Source organism: Sturnira hondurensis, unplaced genomic scaffold, assembly GCF_014824575.4.
Source record: "Sturnira hondurensis isolate 20B ecotype Veracruz unplaced genomic scaffold, ASM1482457v3 Scaffold0009733, whole genome shotgun sequence".
NCBI lineage: Eukaryota > Metazoa > Chordata > Mammalia > Chiroptera > Phyllostomidae > Sturnira > Sturnira hondurensis.
In genome coordinates this window covers 3545786-3571285 of record NW_028082364.1, presented here as the reverse complement: position 1 = coordinate 3571285, position 25500 = coordinate 3545786, and the positions used below count along the sequence as shown (strand labels likewise).

The following is a 25500-nucleotide window of genomic DNA, read 5'->3' as shown; positions in this document are numbered from 1 at the left end:
GGCACCCAGTTAGTGCTGCCCCCCCACATGACTTCAGTGTTAATTGCCTGTTCGCATTTAATTTTTGGAGACTTTATCTGTTTCTCAGGACAGCTCAAGGTTTCTTTATTTCTGCCACCCCCATGCACATTCTTACATTGACAAACTCTGCACTTTCAAAACAGATGACTCAACCCCCAGCCAATCAGCTAGGCCCTTTATCTAGTTCTGGCTCCTCTTCCGTTCATCGGAGAGAGCCAATTGGTTCAGACACACAATGCCCTCCCGAAGACACCAATGAGAGAATCAAACAGACAGGACGATCCATTGTTCGCTCCCCAGCCAGGGAGCTCCATAATTTGCCTCCAAATCTCTCTCTCCTAGTATGTAAAAGCTCACACGATAAAGCCCCAGGTACGCTCAATGCCTCTTAAATGGCAATGTTTCTCCCACCTGTGTCCACGCGCTAGCCACCTCCCCACTCCCCCCCCCACACCTTTGTATAAATGCCCACCTCCATTTCTCATGGACTACACCCATGCCAGGAGGTATCCCTTCAGCCCGGCACTCATTTCCAGCCACACCCCCCCTAAAGACACTCTACACTGGTCACGCTATTTCCCATGTGTGCCCTTTGCCTTAAATACCTCTTGCTCCCACAGTCTACCTGGAAGGTTTGTACTCACCTTTAAAAGCCAAGTTCAAATGTCCTCTGCAGCTTGCCTCGCCTGTCCTGCCAGTCCCCTCCTGCTCACAGCAGAGTTTAGTGGTCCCCCCCGCCTCTGCTCTCACAGCCTTTGGGGTGCTCAGGAACAGCATTCACCACGAGGCTCATCGTATGCGTTATGCTGGATAGGGATTTTGTCATCTGTCTTTTTATAGCCCACTTCCAGCACAAGGACAGGGCCTTAGCAGGTGCTAACCAAATGCGTGTTGGGCTGCCTCCAATTCTCCACCCTGAGACTGATACCAGTTGATTTTTGAAACACCACCCCCCAAATAATCAAGGCGATTCTCTCCGTCACCATTTAGAAGCTTATTCGTATTCATCTGGCATGATAAAACTTTAAAAAGGAAGACACGTGAACCAAAAAGAAAAATGAATAAACACTTACCATAAATCTGACATAACACAAGTGATGTCATGCCTCGGAGGGAATAGCTGTGTTTTACAAGAAAGGCAACGTATTTGGCTGATGCAGGGGTGAAGGGGCGGGGGTGGGGGCACGTTTTGCTGCTTTATTTCCTGAGATGGGGGTGGGGGCGGGGACTGACGGGAAGAGACCTGCTTTACCTTTTCCGGAGCAGGCAGCTGTAAGTGATTCACCTCCAAGGGGGTGATGAGAGGGACCGTCTGGAAGCCATCCTCCACCGAAGGTGGCTTGGGTCCCTTCTCGCTGGGGTTGCCGTTCAGCTTCACCATCCTTAAGCTTTTCTCCCCGACCTAGGCAAGCAGCGAGGTTTCAGTTACAGCCTGAGGGGAGGCAGGGGAAGAGAAAGCAGCGCTGTCCCCACCACTGCCCCTCGGGCGGCTCTCAGTGTAGGGACCAGGCATGGATCTCCTGACATGACTCCCATTCTCCGGAAAACTTCTGTAACCATCCCAATATGCTATCTGCCCCCAAGGCTCAACAGCCCTCCAATTTGGGAAACTCGCACAAAAATATACAGGCTTAAAAAACATGCAAGACACTAGAGCTTCCATAGGCATAGCACCTCAGGGAACAGCTTACTCCCAGCACACAGTTAAATCCTTTTATTCTGGGTATGGAAGATCTCACCTTACCACCACGGTTGCTATTTGATTCTATCGGTTTTCCTTCAGCAATCGCCCTAAAGCACAACAAACACTCACTGCCTGGATGGGCAGTGTACCCTTTTACATAATATGTAGCTTGGACAGGAGACACAATTTCACCAAACAACCCCAAAAAGGACGGGCTTAAACCCGAACCTGTTATTCAGCCATGGTATAGCTCCATTTCCTCAATAGCGGAGGGCCATTTTTTCCCCTTCCATGGAAAGTTAGCAAGCCCCGTATTGCAAGGGTGCCAACTGCACGGACACATCACATCTATTCCCCTCCAGCTCCCTCAGAACGGTGCTCCCGCCCCACCCCCAGAAGCCCCGCACAACTGAATGTCTCTTGTCAATCCCGCTGATGGAACGTTATTAGCCGAAACAGGGCTGTCGCGCGGGTGAAAGGGACGGTGGAGGGCTGCAGGGTGTTGGGGAGTGGTTATCGCAGAAACAAATGCCTACTTACTGCGTCGCACTCTTGGGAACTGGAGCAGATTCAAGCCAATTTGGAGAGGAGGAGGACGGCCAGAAGTCCTCCCTCCTCGGCCGGCTTCTGGTGCTGAAAGGACAGCGCCTCGCGTGCCTCTGGATCGGGAGCTTCTGAGAGCGGAGGCGCCCGCGAGCGAGCAGGGCTGAGCTCCCGGCAGCGGCCCGCCTGCTCGCTGGCTCGCTCGCGCCCCCTCCCACCGAGGACGGGCTCCCACACCATCTGTCATCTGGCACCACCTGCTGTTTCTCATGCACGGCCACAACCCGCACGGGACAAAACGGTTTCAAGAAAGTGGGAGGGATTCTGGCCACAAGCACACACAAAATGTAATACGTCGTATAACAATCCTTGAGCCTTTAGCAAAACTGCAAAAGCAAAGCACCTTTCACTGGGAGAAGGCGCCGCCTCTGAAGATCTCCCAGAACAATATACTGTGAAACGCAGGGGTTCGGGCCCTGCGCCGGGCTCTAACCCCGGGAAAGAAGGACAGGAGAGCTAATGTTTATTATCTTCCGTGCGGGGTGGCAGGGCGGAGTATTCCTCCGGGCTCTTTGAGAGGACTTCCCTCGTCTGCAAAACGCAATTTCCACCAGTGGGTACGTGGCAGGGTTGGTGTGAGATGGCAGTGTGATAACCTGGGAGAGCATTTAGCTCCGAGCAAGCTTCGCGTGGACATCCGCTGCTGTCCCCACAATGCTGCTGTGATCACGCGGGTCACAGAAGGTCACAGAGCTGGGAGGGCAGCGGAAACTGGGATTTGAGCCCTGATCCAGTGCCACGCAGTCCAAGTGGACAAGAGCATTTCTTGGAAGAAAGGAAGGGAGCATTTCCAAAAAGTGGAAGGAAGCGCTGGGCTCTCCAAACCACAGATATCTAGGTTCTGCCTACCCATGCGGAGTACCCTGCGGAACAGGGTCAAGTCCATGGGTTTTCCTCCTGACTCTAGGGGCACACCCTTAAGTGAATTCCTCATTGTAAATTGAGGATACTATCGGGTTGTTAGAAGGAGTAGATGCATTAATATACGTAAAGTGCTTAGAACATCTGTGTGTCACAAATGTCTACTATTACTCAATTATTAGATAAACATTTTAAAAATCATCTTTCATTAGTCATCTTTTAGTTTTCTAATGTATTCTTTTAAAATTTATTTTCTTCCTCATTTCCTGAAGTTTATTTCATTTTTTTCTTTTGAACTTTCTGGGACAAATACCTAATTTACTGATTTGCCTTTTTCCTGTTTGATACTAAAAGAAATTAATGCTATTACTTCGATTTACCTCTGAAATAGTGCTCTTTTAAAAATTATCACTCCTCGGTTATTTTAAAACTAAAGACTTGCTTCTCTGACTCAAGTCATCCAGTAAAATAAGATTTTAAAATTTTGATTTCTAAATGCTTGGTTTTTCATTGTTGCTAATTTATATCTTTTGACTAGTTTTTGGCTTTATTGCATGAGATCCAAGAGAGCTTTCTGTACATTTTCTGCTGTGGGAAATGTATTAAATTGTCTTTGTGGCCTAAGACATGATTTATTTCTGTCAAGATTCTTCTGGGCATGAAGAAATTGTTTTCTATACAAATATAGATTTTTATACACAACTATTAAATCAACTTTGTTACTTATCTCATTGATTTTTTTTTTTGCTTGCTTGATCGGTCAAGAAATTAGAGAGGGGTGTTGTTACTTTCCATTACTACTGAGATATTTCTCCTTGCATTAAAGCTGTGTTATTTGGTACATACGTTCATGAAGTCACATCTTCTTGTGAGTTTTGCTTTAAGGAATATAAAATAGTTTATTTGTCTCATTCAGTGCCTTATGACTTGAAGTCCTCTCTAACTAAAATACAGTTGTAAACCGTTCTTCCCAACCTTTTATAATTAACTCTGACAATGGCATGCAATGCCTTCTACTTGACATAATTTTTGTGATTTCTTTCATTGTTTCCTAGATAAAGTCCTTTTTCTCCAGTTATTTAGAAGGGACCCATATGTTTTAAAATTATGTCTCGGGTGATTTTTTTAATATGTCAAAACATATTTGAATTGACATTCATCTCTCAGCCTCAAGAATAAAACAAATTCTTTTGAGCTCCGCCCCCCGCGGAAAATGAGGTAATTCGGACACACGACGCGTCTTCCTGTTGGTGCGTCTCATTTCTCACGTTCTCATCAGATGTCAAAGCTAAGTGTTTGTTTTCACTGCTGCTTCTTTTCCCGTTTTGTCCCATTTCTGAGATTCCCGTCAGCCCTGAAAGCAGGAGAAGAGTGAATACAATGTGAGTCTTTTTCCAAATGCCTCAAACGATGCTTCAAGTGGAAAGAATATTTTACATCCATAAATCTCAATGAATCGGTGACACTCCTGTGATTGGTTCATTACCTACGAGTTTTGTTTTGTTTCCTGTATAGACACATCACCAATGAAAGAGGTGATAAAAGCACTTTAAATGTCTCATTATAAATCTTGTTAAGTTGTCAGCTTACAAACGTTATTCCAAATGTAATGGTGTGGTAGGAACGTAAGCTTTTTAGTAACTTCAGAATCTCCCAGAGGCAAGCATAAAAAACGAGTTACGCTCAGACTCTGGCTAGGAGCTCTACATTTAAATTTCAAATAACAGTCAGAAAGCTATGAAAAGCAAGAGATTCTCTTCCCTCTTAAAAAGGAAATGGGTCATTGCCTACTTTTGATTTAAAAGGAAAAAAAAAGGATGAAGGAGAGGCAGAAAGGCCAGCTCAGACTTCTCCAATCGGCTGGAAAGAGTTGAGGAAGGCAACTCCAGCTCAAGAAGACAAGCACTGCTTAGTAACAGCAGGGTGACTTACCTAGAACCCTTCCAGTGAAAGCCGGGGCACCCACTTAGAAAGCAATAATTTGATAAGAATAAAGGCTTTTTGAGAAGGCTTTGGAATTTCCCCTGGAAACGTGTGTCTTTAAAAGACATTCCAAGAGACTCTTTTCCTGTTAAATGATCCGTTCATCTGACTCTTCTCACACAAGGCCGCCAGCCTGTGTTGTAAAATAGGTCACAACTCAGTGGAAAGTTTGGGACTCAGCGAGCTTTGAACGCAGGACGTTTACTAGGGAGAAGGGAAGGAAAGAAAGCAGACTTGGTCAGGCAGGGAACTTGAGCTCAACAAAGTCTCAACAAAGCCCTCAGCCGGTCTCCCAAGTGCCTCTGCAACTCCGAAGGCCCTATTTAGCTGTCGTTGGCCGAGACATGGAAGGGTGCCCTTCCCCAACAGTTCAAGACCTTGGGCAGGGCGGCTCTCTCCACCCAAGGGCAATTCATGGGCCAGGCTAATAGCCAAGGCTGTCGGCCAGCAACTGAGGGACAAAGACATTCTGTCCTGACAGGACATCTACCTGGGCAGCATAGCGTCCGTGTGGCTCTGTCCTCATCTGTTTTCATGTCACACTTGACAATCGCACCTCCTGACTTCAGATGCCATCCATAGGCCTGTAACTGCTAAGTTTTATCTCCAGCAGAGAGATATCTTCTCCACTCAGATCTCAAAATACAACCGTTCCCTGGACACCTTCATTTGGATGGTTCAGAAGCTCTTTACCTGAATCTCCACTTGTCCAAAAGCACACTCTTGGGCTCTGCCCAGAACCCGCTCCGGCGGAGAGCGGCTCCACCAGAGAGCAGCCCCATCACGCACCCATCGCCCCAGCCAGAAAACTGAGGGTCCTCGACGTCTCCCTCACTCCTGCACCCAATCACCAGGCCCTGACTCTGTCCCCTCCCAAATCTCTCTCAAGTCACTCCTCTCTGGCCCCCATGACTCCTCCTCAGTCCCCTCTACCTCCCTAGCTAGCATGTCTCCTGACAGCCAGGTTTCCTCCCCACCAACCAACCTTTTATACTGGAGTCCAACCAATTCTGGTGACGTGACTTACTTTCCCAGAATTTCCCAGAGGCTTTTCAGAAGATAAAGACCAAAATCTTAAACCTCGGCTCTAAGGCTCTATGATCTGTCCCCTCCTGACCCGACCAGTATCACGTCCTGCCCTGTCACTTGTCCCCTTCCCCTGACCTCAAACACACCTCCCCACTCCAGAGACTGTCACGTGATGTTTCCTCTGCGATGCCCTCTTCAAGGGGTGTTCTCGCCACTCCTTCAATTGCTTAGGATCGTGCAGAGCCCTTGAAATATGACTTCCTCAGACAAGCTTCCCCCGAGACCCCAGACTATGGTATATTCGACTCCTCTTGGATACGCGCCGTGTTCTGTTCTTCTATGTTGAAATACCTACCCTTCTTTAAATGACACGATCATTTGTGCCATGTGGTTGAAGAAGAATCTGTCCCCCGAGTTCTTGCGACCTAAATACCAACAACCAGGAGGTGGATGGGTACATTTTGGTTCATCCCCTACGATGAAGTATCACTCAGTCATTAAAAATGTCATAGAACACTGTGTCAATATGGGGAATGTGTACCACGTTGAGTGAAAAGAGGAATCAAATTGTATAGACATCTCAACTATGTGAAAATATGAAGGCTTAAAGATACTAAAATGTTTATAGGGTTTTTCCCTGGACATTTTCATCTTTTATTAATGTTTTTTCTCATCTCCCCAAAATATTCTTTATTTTTAAACGAATGAGAGAAAAACATAAGTAATTTTCCACTAGAGGAAAAAATCTATTGGGTTCTAGAAAACATACTTATTTTTTTAAAAGAAAAAGAAATAGTGAATTTGTAAGAGGCTACTAAGGCCCGTGGTGGAATCGGAGTTGAATGTAGGGTCACTGGGCACCATGGAGACCTTGGGGGGACTTCCCGGTATGGCCACGAGACCCTCTGACTCACCGGAAAGGAAGAACATGTGCTAAACATCTATTCTTCTTCCAGCTTTACTGAATTATAATGAATAAACATCGTATATATTTAAGGTTGCCCCTGACAACTACCATTCTACTCTCTGCTTCTATGAGTTCATCTTCTCTCAGATTCCACATGTAAGCGAAACCACGCTGTACGGGTCCTTCCCTGCCTGGCCCTAGTTCACTAAGCGCCATGTCCCCCGGGGTCATCCGTGTGGACACAACGACAGAAGTTTCTTCTTTTTAAAAGACGGAATAATATTCCACTGGGCGTGTGTATCGCATCTGCTCCACCCATTTGGCCGCCAACGGACACTCAGGTTGACTCCGCATCTTGGCCCTTGCGGAAAACGCTACCTCGAACGCAGGGGCTCGGATGCCCCTTCAAGGTGCTGTTTCCATTTCCTTTAGAAATGCACCCAGAGGTGGAGGAGCTGGATTAAATGGCAGTTCTATTTGGGAGTCTTCAAGGAAACTCTATGTTGTTATCTGTGGTGGTTGCACCAATTTACATTCCCCCAACAGTGCGCAAGGGTCTCATTTCCCCACATGCTCGCCCCAACACTCGTCTTTGGCGTCTTTGGATAATGGCCATTCTAACAGATGTCTGGGGGAGATTTCACTGTGGTTTTGGTTTGCATTTTCCTGACTGTTAGCGACGTTCGGTATGTTTTCCTCATACACCTGCTGTTCTTCAACAGAGTACAAGGACGTGGGCGCGTCTTCACCTGGGAAAGAGACTTTGGTATTTGCAAATTCCCCACGGAAAGTCCCCCTCTATAGAGAGAAATTGCTTGGTTTTTTATGCTTAGACTGACAGGCAGGGAGAAAAGTCAGCCCTCACCGACTCATTGCTTCCTTTCGATCCATTCTCAAAACCGTTGCCGAAGCGGCTCTGTTAAACGTTAGTCGGTTCGTGTCAGTCCTCTGCTCGGGACCCTCCGGGAGCTCCTCATCGTGCTCTGGGAAAAGCCATCAGAATAGTGAGCCACAATCTGGTGTCTACCACCCTGTCGCCTCCTCTCTGCTCTCTCTTTCCCCGCCTCCAGCTCCAGGATCCTGGCCTGTACGCAGAATGCCCTTCTCAGGTTCCTTCCTCCGATGCCTGCATGTCTGGCTCCCTTGCTTCAGGCTTTTAGCTCAAGGCCGCGTTCCACGTGCGGCCTTCCCTCCATCCATCCGCCTGCGTGACACCGCCTTCCTCAGCACACCCGCACCTCCTTTACTTGTCTCCGTAGTACCTGTTTTTCGAACATACTGAATACTTTGGTTATCTAGTTCATGATCTGTCTTCCCCTGAAGACAGACATTTAATGTTTTGTCAATTCTGTTCCCCCCCGGGCCTAGAACAGAACCAGGAACATAGCATGTACTAAATCAGTAAGGGGATGAGCAAACTAACAGATGCCCCACTTGAACGTGACTGTGGAAGGGCAGCAGACTGGTGGCTGGGTGGCAGGCTCCTGGCCCCGCCCACAGCACTACGTAACTGAAGGCTCCCGCCTTCAGGAGGGAGCGGCCAATGCACCTTTGGTTGCCCCTGTTACCTTTGCTGGGATGATTTCGGCTTTCCCTTGATCTCTGTCTCTCTTTTTTTAAAAGTTTTTAAAAAGATTTTATTTATTTATTTTTAGAGAGAAGGGAAGGGAAGGAGAAAGACAGGGAGAGAAACATCAATGGGTGGTTGCCTCTCACGTGCGCCCTACTGGGGATCTGGCCTGCAACCCAGGCATGTGCCCTGACTGGGAATCAAACAGGTGACCCTTTGGTTCCCAGCCCGCGCTCAATCCACTGAGCCACACCAGCCAGGGCTGATCCCTGTCTCTTCACGTCCAGAGGATTCCGTTTCATGGTCATGACAACTTTTAAAAAATAAAAGGTCTGACTCCCGGCATAGAGTCAGTTACCTGATGCAAACGCTGGAACGACATACTCAAACCCTGGAACTAATGAGCCCTCCAGAGTCAACGAGGCTATTTCCAGCTGTTTAAAACACTCTAAACTTCAGCGGCTTCCAAAACTAGGGTCCACGAGGACACACAGGGATCACAGAAAGACCTTCTTGACAGCTGACAACTAAACGAAGCCATTTGGATCATTCTGGGACACTTCCGGAAGTATGAGACGTCTCCCTCATACTCGGAATCTTAGCACGGGCAACACAGGGTAAATGCGGGGCATTTCGTGCAGCAGTGTGGCGGGCCCTTCGCTCAGGAGCCCGCAGACGGCTGCGTCTCCCGCTGCAGCCTCTCTAGGACAAAACGTTCCCACACACAATCGGGTCTCTAAAGGCACAGGGGGCAGAGGACTCATTTAGGGTTATCGTTTATTAACAAAGTAAACAGATTGAGCAAGTGGTTAACAAGTTTCCCAGGAGGAAAGGGGGATAGCCTGGGCCCAGACTGCAGGACTCTCAGCAACGCGGCTATCTCCTCACGCTTTACTTGCCTTGGAGAAAGTGCGGGGAAAATAAATGAATCACCATGGCAGTCAACGATATGCACGATTTTAGCAACGTAATATTAAAAAGTAATATTAAAAGTCCAAAAAGAGTATATGCAACATAATGTCCTCATTAGAAAATGAAACACCTGGATGCAAGTTTTAGAAAAACATATAATTGCAATAAAACAATACAAAAAGTAAAGAAATCATACACACAAAACCAGTGTGGTGTCTATCGTGGCTGGAAAAGGCAGGGAGGGTGGATTGGAAGGCGCTGGGCAATATAATTAAATGTAAGTGACTTTCAAGATATTGTCAGCAAAGAAAAGTTATGTTATGTTTATTCCATTCTATTTAACAAAACTGAGATTTAATACATTTTCACCAGAAATTTTTACATCAGAACTAAAAGATATAGAGCACCTATCTAGCACAGTTACTTCCGTACTGCCTTCATTACTCCACGGTTCTAGAACAGTGTATCCAGCATTAGACTCATATTTTAAATCTAATAAATATCACAATCTGATAAACGAAAACAGACGGCTTTGTCAAGCACGGTCAGTCACATATAACACAAACCTACATTGAAATGAACATAACATCTTTACTCACGTTCACCACGAACGAAGCTTTATGCAGCATTAATTACAGTGTAAACAAGTAAATGTCTCATTTTACAATGACTTAAGTTTTATAAGCTAAAATTTGAAGCTTTATCCAAGAAATTAGCAGCCTGAGAATTTACCCAGCACATTCCCAAGATGCATGACCCTCCTGCCAGGAGGCCTGTGGATGGACACTGCATGGCAGGCATGGCCACGGGTCCTTCAACTGGAAACCGGCAGATTTGCCCAACAGTCACGGAGGAATGGGTCACCAAACCCCGCGCTGTTCTAGCCCCGAGTAATGAAATCACGAGAGGGCGGAGAAACGATGGCGTATCTTACAGCCCTTCCTGCTGGCACTGTTTCAGGATAGCTCTGCATTACGGCCACTCTGCGAGACCTTCGTCCGAGCAGTGGGGGAGCGCGCTGTCTCCACGCCCCCAAAAGAACGGATGTCGTCACCATTATCATCCTGGATGGGAAACGGGGCCTTCCACCTCTGGGGACGAGGCAGGGTGTGTCCGTGGAGCCTGGTCTCGGGCAAACCTCTTTGTCTTTCCCTCCTGATTTCTCAGGTCCGCCCAGGACTTCGATGGGGTAGAGGGAGAGACACCAGGTGACCAAGGAGGAGAACAGGTATAGGCCCTGCGTGATTACTGAGTAGAGAATAAAAGGATGTCACGGAAAAACACTTCTAAATTATGTCCAGAGTTCTGAGTTTCTCATTTAGTCGACTTTAAAATGTCTATTAATTAGACAGGAAGAGAGAATGTCTTCTCTCATCTCTACACGAAAGTTTCCCTAAAATATTCCGGATAATAATAGAGAATCTGCATGAATTTACTGCCTTCCTTTCCTTAGGATGAGAAGGTGGCTTAAATAACCATTTGTTTTAACACCCAAAATAACTTTTGCTGTGTAAATTATAGGTTTTTATCTTAATTGAGAAATTTAGAAAATGTGAGGAAGTCGAAGGAAATTTAAGTTTTATTTAGAAATTACACCTAAATTAAGGAATAAATAAAGCCATAGTTGCAGCCTCATTAGTAAGAGGTAAAGTTGGCAATTTTAAAAGAATGCAATTGTATTAATATGTTAATTTAAATTGCATGTATAAGTTTAATGTAAAAGAAATGTATAAATATTAATTCTGGAAATAATATTTGTATGCACACAATAAGAACATTTGATGAATAATGTTAACTTGCATTATTAATTCATAGAGAAGGTGGTTTCTCTATTCAACTACATAAGTCCCAATTCCAATAAAAACCTCAAATTAACAAATAATTATGATTCAATTTACAGTTCTATCTTTAAATTCTTCATAATCTTCTTGGTAAACAGGCCCTAAGTAAAAGATGAGAACTGAATCTTATTAATACAAAAGAGACTCCAATCAAGGTTACTTGGGAGCACTTTGGATAACTTTTGCAACTTCTCCATACACGTGAAATCGTTTAGAAGAAACAGCTAAGACAATGTTCCCTGTTAGTTCATTACCTACTGAACTAACACAAACCCCAGGCCCCGGATTCACACGAGACCCTTCCAAGTACAGCCGGTGGACTTGCATGCCTTTCTCCGATCTGACTGCCCGGCCAAGCTTTAAACAAATGGCACCCCTAAACATTTTCCTGGGTGGCACGTACTTGCTCAGGTCTGTGTCCAAAACATACTCCCTCTCCCCCACACTCCCATTCATAAGAGCCTATTTTCTCTTTCCCAAAGCACAGCTCGCTTCCCTTTTCTGTTACTTTCCAAACCCCACCCAACTGGATGCAGTCTCTCCCTCAGAGTTTAATGAGCCCAGATCATTAGCAAACCTGGGCACCATTCAAAAGAAACGAGGGAAAGATGATATGCTCAGTTTTAAACATGTGAAATTTAAAAGTAATTGTAGAACAGCCGACAGAAACTCAGAGGTACCAGACCAGAGGTCAAGGGTAGGTTTAAAGGTCGTACACCCAGAGGGAGCAACTGAAGCTACAAAGCCATGGGCCAGTCATCTCCGAGTACACGTGGGAAGGGAGACTAGGCCCCACAATCACTCCTGGGCAGCATTTGTTATTAGGTGGCAGCACGAGGGACAGATAAAAAAAGTACTCAGAAGAAGCCCTGGCTGGTGTAGCTCAGTGGATTGAGTGCGAGCCTGCAGACCACACGATCGCAGTTTGATTCCCAGTCAGGGCACATGCCTGGGTTGCAGGCCAGTTCCCAGCAGGGGACTCACGACAAGCAACCATACATTGATATTTCTCTCCTTCTCTCCCTCTCTTCCTCTCTAAAGATAAATAAATAAAATCTTTTTTTAAAAAAGGAAAGAAAAAAGTACTCAGAAGAGCAGAAAAAGAACCATGGCACAGCCTCCAGGACATTAAGAAAGAAGGAAAAGTGGAAGGAGTAGTAAGAAAACAGTATTAAACGTGACAGCTTGTTCAAAGAGAACTAAGCAGACACGTGAACAAAGAGAAAAACCAGGGACCATGGAGACAGTCATTTCAACAGCATTGAAAGGATGGGGCCCAAATGAAGTTTCTTAAATTTCAACCAATATTTAATGAGTGCCCACTATGTGCCAAACACCGGTGTAAGGAAGGAAACTGGCTGGAATTGGCAACGAGTTTACACTGACGGTGGAGAAAGCAGGATACAGAGGGAAATTGTAAAAAATCTCTAGTTTACATTATATTTGTTATCCAAGTAGACTCTTACCAGAAGGTGATAAGGAGATTCATGTGGTGTAATCCGAGTCTAGAAACAATATAAAATATAAGGAAAATTCAAGTTGCCCTCTAGGAATGGTTTTCCTATTAATAAACACATACTAGAGAATAAGTTATAACATTTTAAAAACATGATTAGTTTTTGTAATCTGGCTTAAAATTGCAGTACAGAATAATGAATTGCAAGGATGCCTTTTGTTTTTAAGAGGTTATTTCTGAAAAATACTGCATGTTATCTTAAGTTGTCGAACAATCCGTACGAGGTGGTTCCGTGGTTAATAGAAGGCCTCTTGCTGAAGTACAAGAGAAACTGCCAAGCTCAAGGTCGCAGCAGAGCAAAATTAGACAAAATCTAGTTTGGTTATTAAAGTAATTGGACTTGGAATAACAGTCAGAACAAGGTCTGGGTGTTCTGCACATTGGTCTGCTTATTCAAACATCCTTTTCACTAAAACTACTGACTGCTTTTTCCTCCTAATCACCTTCCCTGCGTCATTCTCCTTCTTAACTGGACAAAAAAAGTAAAAAAAATAGTATCACTAATTTGGACATTGGCTTATATGCCATTATTGCAAACAATTTCTGCTACTATTGGTGCAATATTACACAAACAATAATGAATTTCTAGTCTTACATTACGCAAAGCAGCACTCCGTTATAACTATTATGGTTTGAAAATATTCCTCACAAAATTAAATTCTGCAGATATACTGTCAAAATAGAAGTTGTCACCCTGGCTGGTGTGGCTCAGTGGTGAACCAAAGGATTGCAGGTTCGATTCCCAGTCAGGGCACATGCTCGGGCTGCAGGCCAGGTCCCCAGTAGGGGGCGTGCAAGAGGCAACCACACATTGATGTTTCTCTCCTTCTATTTCTCCCTCCCTTTCCCTTTCTCTAAAAATAAATAAAATATATTTTTTAAAAGTTGTCATCAGGTGACTGTACTAAGAACCTACCGAAGCATTCAGCATGGTAACACATGTACTAGAACATGCATGAGAAGGAAACATAATAACTATCATGATTTATCAACTCACGCAGCATTATTATAGATTTTTTATGCAATTTCATTGCTTGAGAACCCAGATCTTTCAATTTCTTTAATAACAACACCAGATCATCTCTAGTGTTGCTGTGGCCACAGTTTCAAACTCACTACAGATACGGCTTTAGAACGTGGTTTAATTTACAAGATGTTTTCCACGAATGAGGTAAGGACACCAAGGCCCTCACTCAAGGGCAGATTTTGTTAAATGCGTTAAATTTGATGGCAGCATCCATGTGCCTGGACGGACGGATAATCTTATACTGCTGTTGAAATGTGTTTCTTCCTCAACATGGATGAGTTCTGTAATCTGTACTAAAAAGTCAGCACCCAAATTCAGATTTAACAAACCAGTGCGTTCCCTTTGCTGGGAAGATTGCGGCCCACACCCCCTCCTGCATCCGCCCTCACCCCCCCCCACACCCGTGACTCCCCCTCCCGGCCCTAACGGTGGCACGTGGTGCTCTCCGTTATCCGCTAGCCTCCTTTCTGCAGTTCTGGACGTTGCCTGGGACAATCAGGAAAACTGCGGTTCCGAGGTGACCCGAAAACGACTGAACTGTTCCAGAAGCCAGTCCTTAAGACTAGATAAATTTTAACTTACTTTCACTGGAGAGTCGTTGGCCTTTCAGTCTGAGTCTGTACTTTTCATTTTCTTCAAGCATTCGACAAATGAGCCGGTGCACTCTCTTCCACACGGAGACCTTAAAGAGACAGCACAGTTAAGGAGCACGGAGCCGAAGAGCAGGAAGGCCTTTCCACGGGGGCAGCGGGGCACGGCAGTGGGTAATATCGTCCTAGAGACCTAAAGTCAAGCGCAGTCTTTGCCCCACAATCACTGAGTTCTCTGATTCCCCCCGGACTTCCCAGCATCTCCCCTCTGGAGTGTTCAAAGTAACCGTCCTGGATAAAGTTTCCTTCCGAGGGCCGAGTCTACAGAGCTCTGCCCAAATGGTTCCAACACACTCACTCTCGTTTTGAGAGATAGTGGGTTGGCCAAAAAGTCCACTTTTTTCCTGTAAAGTAAAAGACACATTTTTTATTTCACCAATAACTTTATTGATTTGGACATTTTGAGTATGTTGTCTATCTCCCACATGGTAGAACATTGACTGTTCTCAGTTTATGTCTCGATTTGATCGCTATCAACTCCAACTGTTCTATCCGACTGTGGAGCATCGTCCAGAAAGAAATGTCCAGCCAAAACTTCGCAAATCTCTTTTGACACGTTCAATTAGTCGCAGCACCTTCCCCACACACTGCACAAATCTTTTTTGCGTTTCAGTTGTGTTTTTACCTTTCTTGAAATAAGAAAGCACAATATTCTGGAAATGTTGCATGTTTTCTTCCATCTTCAATATTAAAATGGCTACATAAAAACTCCCCAATTTTGACACATTTTTAAAAAATGCATGCTTAGTTTTTTTAAGTAAGCTTTTTAAAATGATAATGGCAGCTGTCACAATACAATCTAACAACACTGTTTCGAATGGAGTTAAAGACAACTGCCCACCACTACAGCCATCTTATGGAAAACACCAAATGGACTTTTTGGCCAACCCAACAATAAAAATAATAAATTTCTATTCCTATGTATAACCAGTGGGCAATAATTTGATTTTTAATGTATTTTATTCTACATAAGAATAAAACATTTCTGCTAAGATATACCAAAGCAAAATAACCAGAGAGCATGAATGGACTAGAACAGAAAACACAAGGACTATGGAAGCAACATACAGACCTTGGCTCAGATTCGGGTTCGCCTTGCACCAGTTGCTGGACGTGGGCAAGCATTTCAACCTCATCTAGGAATAACTTCATATACCGGGTCACCAGGACCAATAAAAATATTCGTAGAACACTTGCCCACGTCTGCCCTGTAACCGTCATAAGTAAATACTGGCTACTGGTCTTCTCACCCAAGAGGGACAGGTTCTTGGGAAAAAGATTTCTTAGTGGGGAGATTAGGTGCTACCCAAAATGCATTTGGTCAGTCACCCTGAATGCCATTTACATGCTGTGGGTAAATTATAACTCAAACGCCAAGCTCAGAAAATACGATTTTATATGTCATTATCAACTGACAGTTTCCTTAAAATGAAGTATAAACACACAGTGGAAATCAAAGATGAGCAGAGCAACTAATCTTGAATGTGTTTAAAACACTCAAGTTCCCACAACATCTGGACCAGAGGGGAAAAGGGTTCAGCACGAAAGTGCCATCCTTGTCAGCTCTCCTGCTAGAAACTTAACGTATATTCCTTGTCTTTAAAAGAGCAACAAGACACCAGCAGTTACATGATTCTTTTCTGTGAAAACCATCATTTCCTTCTTACATTATCTGCCAGAGTTTGTTATAGTCTATGGAACGTATTTTCACACTTGGAAAATCTCCCAGTGGGTTACATTTTGATTGAAATGTGTTTTATACCTTCAAACACTGCAAGGACTATTCTGTATGGCTAACAGATATAGTATTTCTGAACCAAGTCCATTTTTGCTAAATTAATTTTATTTTCTCATTTCAGTAAATCGAACTTTTCAAAAGATGAAACTATGTTCATGATCTCGAGTATCTTCACACATTCATATTTAGCGAGGTTCATCCAAAATTCAAATACTGCTCATCTCCTTTTCCAGCATATACCTTTTTCTTTTTCTTCGTTATTTTGGAAGCTTCATTGAAAGGTATGGGAAAATCATACTTTTTAACCAAAGTCTTCTGGATCAAACCTAATATTAAAAAAAGAAAGAAGAGGAAATGTCAATGTCAGTACTTGTTTATTTTAAAGGCACCATGAGCCAGAGAATAGAGACAACTAAAAATGCCTCTTGGGCTCTCATTGGGGAGTTTTACAATTGTTGGTGTATTTCTGATCATGGGGTAAGGTTTTCCTTATTAGCTAATATAACGGTGGGAAAACAAAAAGAAAGGAACTATAGATAACCCTGGAAGTACCTAGAAAACATCCTTCCCTTTCTGATTTGAAAGGCGAGCCCCCAAAAGGTCAGCAACAGGAGGCAAACACCAGCACCCCACCCTGCCCCAACGCACTTCCGAGATCTCCTTTCTTCTCCATTCAACTTCGAACACAACATGCTTCCAACAACACAGAACAACCGTGGTTCCCCAAATATGCCTTGTGCTTACCAACCCCCCCACCCCTGCAGCCTTTGCATTGCTTCCTGTCTAGCTAGACACCATGTGTGTGAGTGTGTGTACATACACACGGGCACCAGGTAAATTTCTACCTGCTCTTCAAGATTCAGCTCACACGTCACCTCCTCCCTCAAGCCGGCACAGTCTGGAGCAGCGCTGGCTCCAGAACACCTTGGAGCACTTGGCACATTTTTACACCACGTATTTATATACTGGGATTCCTCCGCTCGGCTGTCACCTTCTAGAGGGCAATGGCTGTGTGTCTTATTCATCTTTCTGTCCACACCACCAGACACATAGGAGACACTACTGATAAAAGTCCCTGATGGAGCACCCTGACTCTGCTCACTGAACCACGCTGCTGTCCCAAACACCACCATTAGAAGAAAGCCTAAGGGCTGTGTGTCCAGAGACAATGTCGTAAGACAATGGGCATTTGCTCCCCAGAAGCCTTCATCACTGCTCTCCTTTTGTCTGGACACCTCCGCCCCTTCCTCCCTGGTCCCTGCCCTACTTGGCTTCCACTGACTCACTCAGTGTTCAGCTTTCTGGGCGTTCTCTGTCTCACAAAGCACCCTGTGCTCAGTCCTTACAGGATCGGTCACAGTTTACCTGGGGAGTGTGTTTTACCTGGGGAGGTCCGGTGTCTAACGCCTTATAAATCAGCTGTACAATGAGCGAGACTCCATCTGTTGAGTAAACTCAAACACACTCTGAAACGGCATTTCCCACTTTGCGAGAAGCACACTGCTGACTGTGGGCAGGGCACAGACAGGCGCTAAAGAACAGCCACACACGTGATGAGAAACTAATTCCCTTCCCGATGCTTGGTCAGTCTTCTGATTACATCAAGGAGAAAGTCTAGGCTGGGAATCAGCGCGTCATTAAGACTTCTCTAGGACTTGCTGGCCGCTCTCTGTGACCACAGACAACCTTCAGCAGACAACCTACTGGGCTATAATTTAATACTGTTTTGCCTTTATTAGATTGCTTTAAATTAACTTCTATTTATGGCCAATGGTACAGATTTTCCACTGTGGTAATAATATAAAGGGTTCTAAAAAGAAATTTAGTCGAGAGGGCAAATGCACCTGTTTAAGTAAATATGTTAAGGAAATGGCAGTACAGATGAGCGCGTGGGCAGGAGAGTAACCGAAGCTCCGCTCTTCATACACCCGTGTTCACCCGTCCAGCCGGACGCCCGTGACCTTCGGAACACTCTGCTTGCGTCATTCCCAATGTCTTCTGTTTGTAAGTCTTACCTAGCCTAGACATACACCCCTTGAGCTCAGGACGGGAGCCATCAAGTCTGTTTGAGATTCTATGGGGATCGAGAACACGTCAAGGAGTAACACAGAGAATGCAGGAAGGAAAAGAGACAAAACTTTCTCCCCGTCTTTGTGCGCCTCATGGAGGCCGCTCCCCGCATGTACCGGAGACTTGGGTCGGACCGTGTCTCGACTCTGCCTCTAGTCCTCGCTCTCCACACACTCCGGCCCAGTCAAAATACGCTTCTAGTTCCGCCCTGATCACTCGCCATCGCCGATCCACACAAGGGACTTTGTTCACATGCTTTTCCCACTGACTCCCTCCTGTCTCGGCACCATGTGTAACTCTCATGCAGCTGCCACCACCGTGGAGCCTTCCCTGATTCCCTCACCCTCAAACTATTCACCACTTCCAAAGCATTTATTCGGACCTCCACACCAGCATTCATCACCCGCTATTACATGCAGATTACAGCTGTATCTCCCGAGTTCTGTGTGAAGAGGGAGCCAGCCGGATTTATTAGTCTTTTCTGAAATGTTAGAAGAGTTACCTGATTTGCCTGTCCCTGGATTTCTAAACTCCACTACGTCTTACAAACAGCTCACAAGTTTCTCTTCCAGAAGTGTACCTCTCTCTGAAGGTTTCACTCTACCATGAAAAGTCCTCAGTGACTACAAAATGACAGTCTCCATGGGAGGGAAGAAAAAGGAGGGACGCTAGAAAGATACCTACAGGAGACGTGAAATGACCAACAAAGTGATGAAATCCACCCTAAATCTTAAAATACTAAAACACAACCAGGCTCAACAGAACACAGACTACAGGGAAGAGATTTAAAGGGCCAGATACCATATACAGTACCAAGCACGCTATCGAATGGGGCCGGCTCAGTTTAAAGGACCAAGCAAGAAAAGGGACAGTCTGCCAACCGCATGGCTTCTGGGGGAGAAGAAGCAAAAAGGAAGGATCAGAAATTAGGTCACAAAGGAAACACCAGTAACATGCATGCAGTAGAAATGCTACAAACAACATACTCTGATAACGCAATGAAACAAGAGTTCACCAACAAAAACAAAGAAGCCCTGGAAACTAAAAAAAATTCAAATCTATCAAGCAACTCTAGGGGGAGAGGGGTAATACAAACTGAAATTACAGAATTAAAAAAATAGTGACAATGAGAACACTACATATTAGAATCTAAGGCACTTAAAACAGTGACTAGAGAAAAATTCATTGCACTAACATTTTTATCAATAAAAAGGAATAAAAATAAACGAATAAAATGTCCTGCTCAAAAAAGGCATAGAAAGTAGAAAGCACACTAAAAGATAGACATTTAAGAAAACAATAGTTTTATCTTTATTTATTAATGAGGATGAGACAACAAAATGTCTCATTAATAAATCAAAATTCTGTTTTTTAAAAAAAACTAATAAAATAGACCCCCCAAAAAAACTGGCTAATTTGATCAAGAACAAGATAGAAAGCACATACCTCCAAAAATAGAAAAGAAAAAAAAAATGACAAGGGGGAAATAACCATGGAAACACAGAAATTTTCAAAAATCATGGGACACTAGTTTGCAAACCTCTATCTAAATAAAATTGGAAACATAGATAAAATGGGTAATTTCCTAGGTTAATATAGAATATCAGCATTGACCCATCAGAGTTAGAAAAATTAGAGACCAATTTTCACAGGAGACATAAAGTCACTACAGAATTACCCACAAAAAGTAATACAGCAAGATGGTTTCCCAGAAGAAGTCTATCAAGCCTTCAAACACCAGACAGTCCCAGTGTTTTGTAAATTCCAGAGCATTGCAAAGGAATGAAAAGTTCCTAATTTGTTTTATGAAATAAGTATAACTCTAATACCTAAATCAGATGAACAAATAAAAGGGAAGGAAAACTACAGCTCACTATCTCTCACAAATACCAATGCAAAATTTCTAATCAAATTATTAGCAGAGCCCAACACTACTTTATGAAATAATACATCCTAACATCCTTGCATTCATTTCAGGAATGCAAGGTTGGTTCAACATCAGGAAATCCATTTATATCCTATGCCAAGTTAATAAATCTAAGAAAAAATATTTATCTCCATAGATCTGAGAATGCCTCTGACGAAATCTAACAACCACTCCATCGTGATTAAAGCACCAAAGAAAACAAAAACCGAGGAATGCTTTTTAATGTTTTAAATACAGGTGCTGGAGTCCTAAGGCCAGCCCCTTGTTTAATGGCGAACAGTAGAGGCATCTCCCCCAGATCGGGAACGGGGCGAGAATGCCCACAACCTCTGCCCGGTTCCTCAACACTGTACGCGCGAGGCATCAGCTGATAGCAAATCAAATCTCCTGCCGACATAAGAATGGGTGGAAAATAAAACGATCTCTGTCTAGGAATCACAGCATCCCAGGAAAACCATGAGTGTCGGCAACAACACTAACTCTAGCGATAAAAGGATTCGGTGAAGCGCTAGGATCTGGGATTAACGTAGAAAAACCACTAGGCCACGTTGGGGAAGCCCACCGGGAAAGCCCACAAACTGCAGGAGCCGCCTCTGCGAAGGGCCCGGAGCAGGCAAACCTGCGGCGACAGGGGGCGGTCGGGTGCGTGCGGAGGGTTCCGGGTGTGGGGAGTGTCAGGCAGTGAGTGGGGGTGGGGGTGCTACTGGGCGCAGCTTTTGTGGGGGTGGGAAAGGGTGACCACAACGTTCAGTGGGGAAGGTTGCACAGCTCTGTAAAGAACAATGCAGTGTGCACTTTAAGTGGCTGAGCTGGATGGGCTGTGAATTACATCTCAACAAAGCTTTTTTTTTTTTTTTTACGAAACGCATGAGTGAAGGGGTGGGCCCTCAAAAGACAGGCAGGGCTTCTCAAGGCCGGGGAAAGCTCCGTATCATGAGTGTTTGTTATTAGGGGTGCAGCTGTGTCGAACCTCCTCAAAATGCACGCAAATGGATCCCAAATGAAGGTGATTGTTTTCAAAGATCAAGAGGCTGCATAAGCACAAACGATGGGCACCCAGGGGACAGCATGGAGGGGGAAACCCGGTTTACAATAGCAGCAAAGACCCAGTGCCAAGGAATAAACCGGCGAAGAGAGTTCTTTAAACACAAAATACTCCCGAAAGGCACAGAAGTGGACTGAACACATGGAAGGACAGTCTGTTTTTAGAAAGAAGTGACTCGACATCTTAAAGAGGTCGGCTGTCCTTAAGCGACCGCACAAACTCGGTGAATCCCGGCAGGAGCCCCGCAAGGACGCCACGGCGCCCTCATTCTGGGCGACCGCGGCGGCTCCAGCCCAGGGCCTTCTCCGGCACCTGCGCACCCAGGCCGGGGTCACACCGGAAGCGACTGACGGGACACTGACAGGAGGGCAGAGCCTGCCACCGGCGGTCGGAGTGGCCCTCGAGGGCCGCGCCCGCGGGGCGGGAGGGCTGGCGGAGCCCACGGCCCCGAGACTCCCGACACCCGCGGGACGGCCGCCCAGGAGCGGTCCCAAGGGGAATGAAAGGCGGCCCGGTCAGCCCGCACCCCGCCCGCCGGTCCCTTTGGCGCCACCTGCACGCGCCGAGGACTTCCCGCCGCTCCGCTCACTCGACGCCCGCGCCGCCGAGAAGGCTGCGGGGCCCCTGGGTTCGGAGCCGGGGAACAGGTCCCCGCCGCCCCGGGTCCCCGCCGCCGCTCCGCGCGGCTCCTCCGGGCGGCCGCCGGCCTGCAGCCCGGGGCTCCAGCGGCCCTCAGCCCGGCGGCCGCCCAGCTGCAAGACGCCGCCACACCGGTGCGAGCCGAAGCGCGTCACGTAGACGAAGCGCACCGGGTCTTGCCCCTGCCCCAGCTTCCCACCGGTCGCCGCCATAGCAGCCGTCAGCCCGCAACTGCCGCCGACGACCCTCAGCCTCCACCAGACCCGGCGCGGTGGGGGGGTGCGGGGGGTCGTAGCGCGTTTGGGGGCGGGGCGGATTGGGGCTGGACCACTGTGTGTTGAGGGGGGAGGGGGGAGTAGCGGGTGTGGGGGAGAGACCACTGTACGGAGGGGTAGGGCGGTAAGGGGAGCCGGCTGGACCACTGTGCGGGGGAGGAAGACTGAGGACTGGACCACTGTGTGTGAGGCGGGGGTAGGTACCTGAGGGGAGAGACCACTGTGCGGTGGGGGCGTCAGTAAGTAGTTGAGGAGCTGACTGGATCAGTGGGGTGGGGGGTAGGGCTGACTGAGGGCCGGACCACTGTGTGTGTCGGGTGGGGGGGTTGGTAACTGGGGGGAATGACCAATGTCAGGAGGAGAAGGAAGGAGACGGGCTGGACCACTATCTGTGGGTGGGCAGACTGGACCACTGTGTGGGGCGGGGAGATAGACTGAGGACTGGACCACTCTGGGGGGGGGGGAAGGAGGCTGCTGAGGGCAGGGACCACTGCGGGAAGAGGGCAGTAGATCGTAGTGGGCCGTTCCAGCCTTCGGAGCCAGATTGCGTGCTGCAGGGGGCGGCCAATGGGGGCGGAAGGAGGGATGGGGACGCGGTAGGGCAGTGAGAGGCGTGGAGCCAGGTAACTCAGTGGGTGAAGGGCAGAGGGGCGCGGGGGTGGAGCGGGGGCGGACCACTCTGCAGGGAGAGAGAGGCCTCGGGAATCTAGAAGGAGAGGAAGGTCGCTTGGCTGGGCGCATGCTGGCCACTCACTCGGAAAGTGGTGTTAGTAGTTTGGGGACCAGCTGGCCTGGGGGTGGGGGGGCAGAGCCCTCGGAGGAAATGCCCCGAATCAAGAAGCGGGTTGACGAAGGGGACCAGGGCACTGGCCCCACTCCCGTGGTTGGGAGTGGGGACGATTTAAGAGTGAGAGCTGATCCTGGTCCTGACCAGTGTGGAGAGTCACCCAGATGACGTCGGGGCCCTGGGGCAGGGAGGCGGCACCTTTGCTACAGAGGGCAGCAGTGGGACCTTTGTTTGTGCCTGGTCCTCAAGAGACCCCGCCCAGAGAGGACCCCCGCCTGAGGCCCATCCTGGTCTGGCTCCTGACCAGCTGGGTTATTCGGGCAAAGCCACTTTCCCTCTCTGAGCTTCCAGGGTCTTCAGTTGCAAACTCAGGGACAATCGAGTTGTTATGATAACTCAACGGAAGGCACATTAAGTATCCAGCACGGAATGAGAGGAAGTTCCCTCAGCCTCAATTTTAATTTCACGATTATTGAGTGCATACCCTGTGAACTACGTGGCAATATTTCTACATTCATACCTCACAAATAGCTTTTCCACAGACCATCTTTGTAAATCTGCACGTCATTTCGCAGCCGAGACCTGGGGCTCCAGAATGTGGGATGACTTCCCCAAAGAAACTGGCAGTGACATACATTCTGGAAATAAGCTTTTAAACTTGAGCCATAAATATGTGCAGGAAAGTGAAGCAATCATGAGTGCACAGATGGATGAATGTCCGCGTGTGTAATATCCACCAGGGGAAGAAGTGGCGCCCTGCGGCAGCCCCTGGCGCCCTCGGCCGGAACCTTTGCTCTTTCCCATTCAGACAACGTCAGTCAGGTCTGCCTGGTGTGCTCAACCTTTTTCGCCCAAACTATGTGTGTGTGAGATACATGTTACTATGTGAGTTGCACACCATGGAATAGACCTCCATTCATTCTCCCATTCTGCGGGTGGTGGACATTGGGTTGTTTCCAACTTCAGGCCACTGTTAATAGTGCTGCCAGGGACATTCTTATATACACGAGGTCTGTCCGGGGAAAGACCAGCCATTGCTAATATAATGAGAACAGTTGGTGCAACATCGATGTAACCGGACAGCCATGGAGAGTGGACTGGAATGCGCATGCGTGAACAATGTCGACTTCACTGTACTAGTCAGTGGGGGTGGTAGACGCTGTTGAGTGAGCCTGTGTACTATGTGACCTTCATAGTCAAAAGGACTGAGTGAGTAGAAAAAATCTGCATCAGATTTTTCATTAAGCTTGAACATTCCTCGGTGGAAACTATTCAGGTGATTCAGAAGGCCGCAGCTATGGGCAGCTGGTGATTGGCAGCTTCATCTCAACAACACACCCGCTCATGCATCACATCTCATGCAGATTTTTGGAAAAACATCAAATCACACAGGTGGCTCAGCCCCCCTACAGCCCAGATTTGGCACCCTGCGTCTTTTGTTTTTTTCCAAAACTAAAATCACCTTTGGAAGGGAAGAGATTCCAGACTGTCAGTGAGATTCAGGAAAATACAATGAGGGGCTGATGGTGACTGAGAGAACTGTGTGAGGTCCCACGGTGCCTTTTTGAAGGGAACCGAGACATCATTGTCCTATGTGCAATGAGTCATCAATGAATGTCTCTATTTTTCATATTACATAGCTGGATACATTTTGGACGGATCCCATATACCTTTGTGGGACGTAGGTGATAGTGTAGGCACCTCACAGTGGAAGTGCTCAGTGTGGATGTTCATCTGTTCAGCTGTAGTTGCAACTGACAAGCAAGCACCAAGGTGGCTGTGCCAACTAACACTCCACCAATGAAGTGTAAGAATTCCAGTTGCTCCACACGTTCACACAGTCACAACTATTTTAGCCATTTTGATGGATATGTGTATTAGGGTTCTTCAGAGAAACGGCACCCATAGGGAGATTTCTCCCCCTCCCTACCCCCACCCCCTTCTCAATGGCAGGCAAGTTCAAAATCTTCAGGACAAGCCAGCGGGCTGGAGACCCAGGAAAGAGATGATGCTGAAGTTCAAGTCTGAAGGCCATCTGCTGGCAGCATTCCCCTCTGTTCAAGGGAGGTTGTTCTTTTTCTATTAAGGCTTCCAACGGATTGAGTGAGGCCCATCCGCACTATGGAGGGTAATCTGCGTCACTCAGAGTCCACTGGTTTACATATTAATCTCATCTAAAAAGCCATCTTCTCAGAAACATTTGAGTGTTTGACCAAGGACCTGGGTACTGTAGCCAAGCCAATATGACATAAAATGAACCATGTGACAGTCATTATAACTTGCAGTTCCCTGATGACTTATAAAGTGGAGTTCATTGGCCATTTGGACATCATCTTCAATGTTTTAATCTTATTTTTATATGGGGTTTTCATTCATTAAGTGGAGTTCTTTATGTTTTGTGTATATGAGCTTAGT

At 46.5% G+C, this 25500-nt stretch overlaps 2 protein-coding genes across 2 annotated transcripts in view; both read right to left on the bottom strand.

Moving 5' to 3' along the window:
• Positions 1–2431, bottom strand: part of NSG2 (neuronal vesicle trafficking associated 2) — a 38634-nt gene extending 36203 nt beyond the window's left edge. Inside the window, exons 1-2 of the mRNA XM_037057728.1 lie at positions 2246–2431; positions 1274–1423 (exon numbers count right to left, since the gene is read on the bottom strand). Coding sequence (XP_036913623.1) covers positions 1274–1402 — 129 coding nt within the window. The 5' untranslated portion in view covers positions 1403–1423; positions 2246–2431. The remainder of the gene's footprint in view (positions 1–1273; positions 1424–2245) is intronic.
• A 6811-nt stretch (positions 2432–9242) lies between these two features.
• CUNH5orf47 (chromosome unknown C5orf47 homolog) lies at positions 9243–22235 on the bottom strand. Its single transcript, XM_037057720.1, has 4 exons — positions 21938–22235; positions 16583–16668; positions 14537–14636; positions 9243–9394 (listed from the first exon to the last, which is right to left on the bottom strand). The coding sequence occupies exons 1-4, from the start codon at positions 22233–22235 to the stop codon at positions 9243–9245; spliced, it is 636 nt and encodes a 211-aa protein (XP_036913615.1).
• Between the last annotated feature and the right edge of the window lie 3265 nt (positions 22236–25500).

Coding starts and splice junctions, on each gene's coding strand:
- CUNH5orf47 (XM_037057720.1), bottom strand. CDS start 22,235: ATGGCGGCGACCGGTGGGAAGCTGGGGCAGGGGCAAGACCCGGTGCGC. Junction 16,669..21,937: donor GAAGTCCTCGGCGCGTGCAG/GTGGCGCCAAAG, acceptor TTTTAATATTAG/GTTTGATCCAGAAGACTTTG. Junction 9,395..14,536: donor CCAACGACTCTCCAGTGAAA/GTAAGTTAAAAT, acceptor CTGTGCCTTTAG/AGACCCGATTGTGTGTGGGA.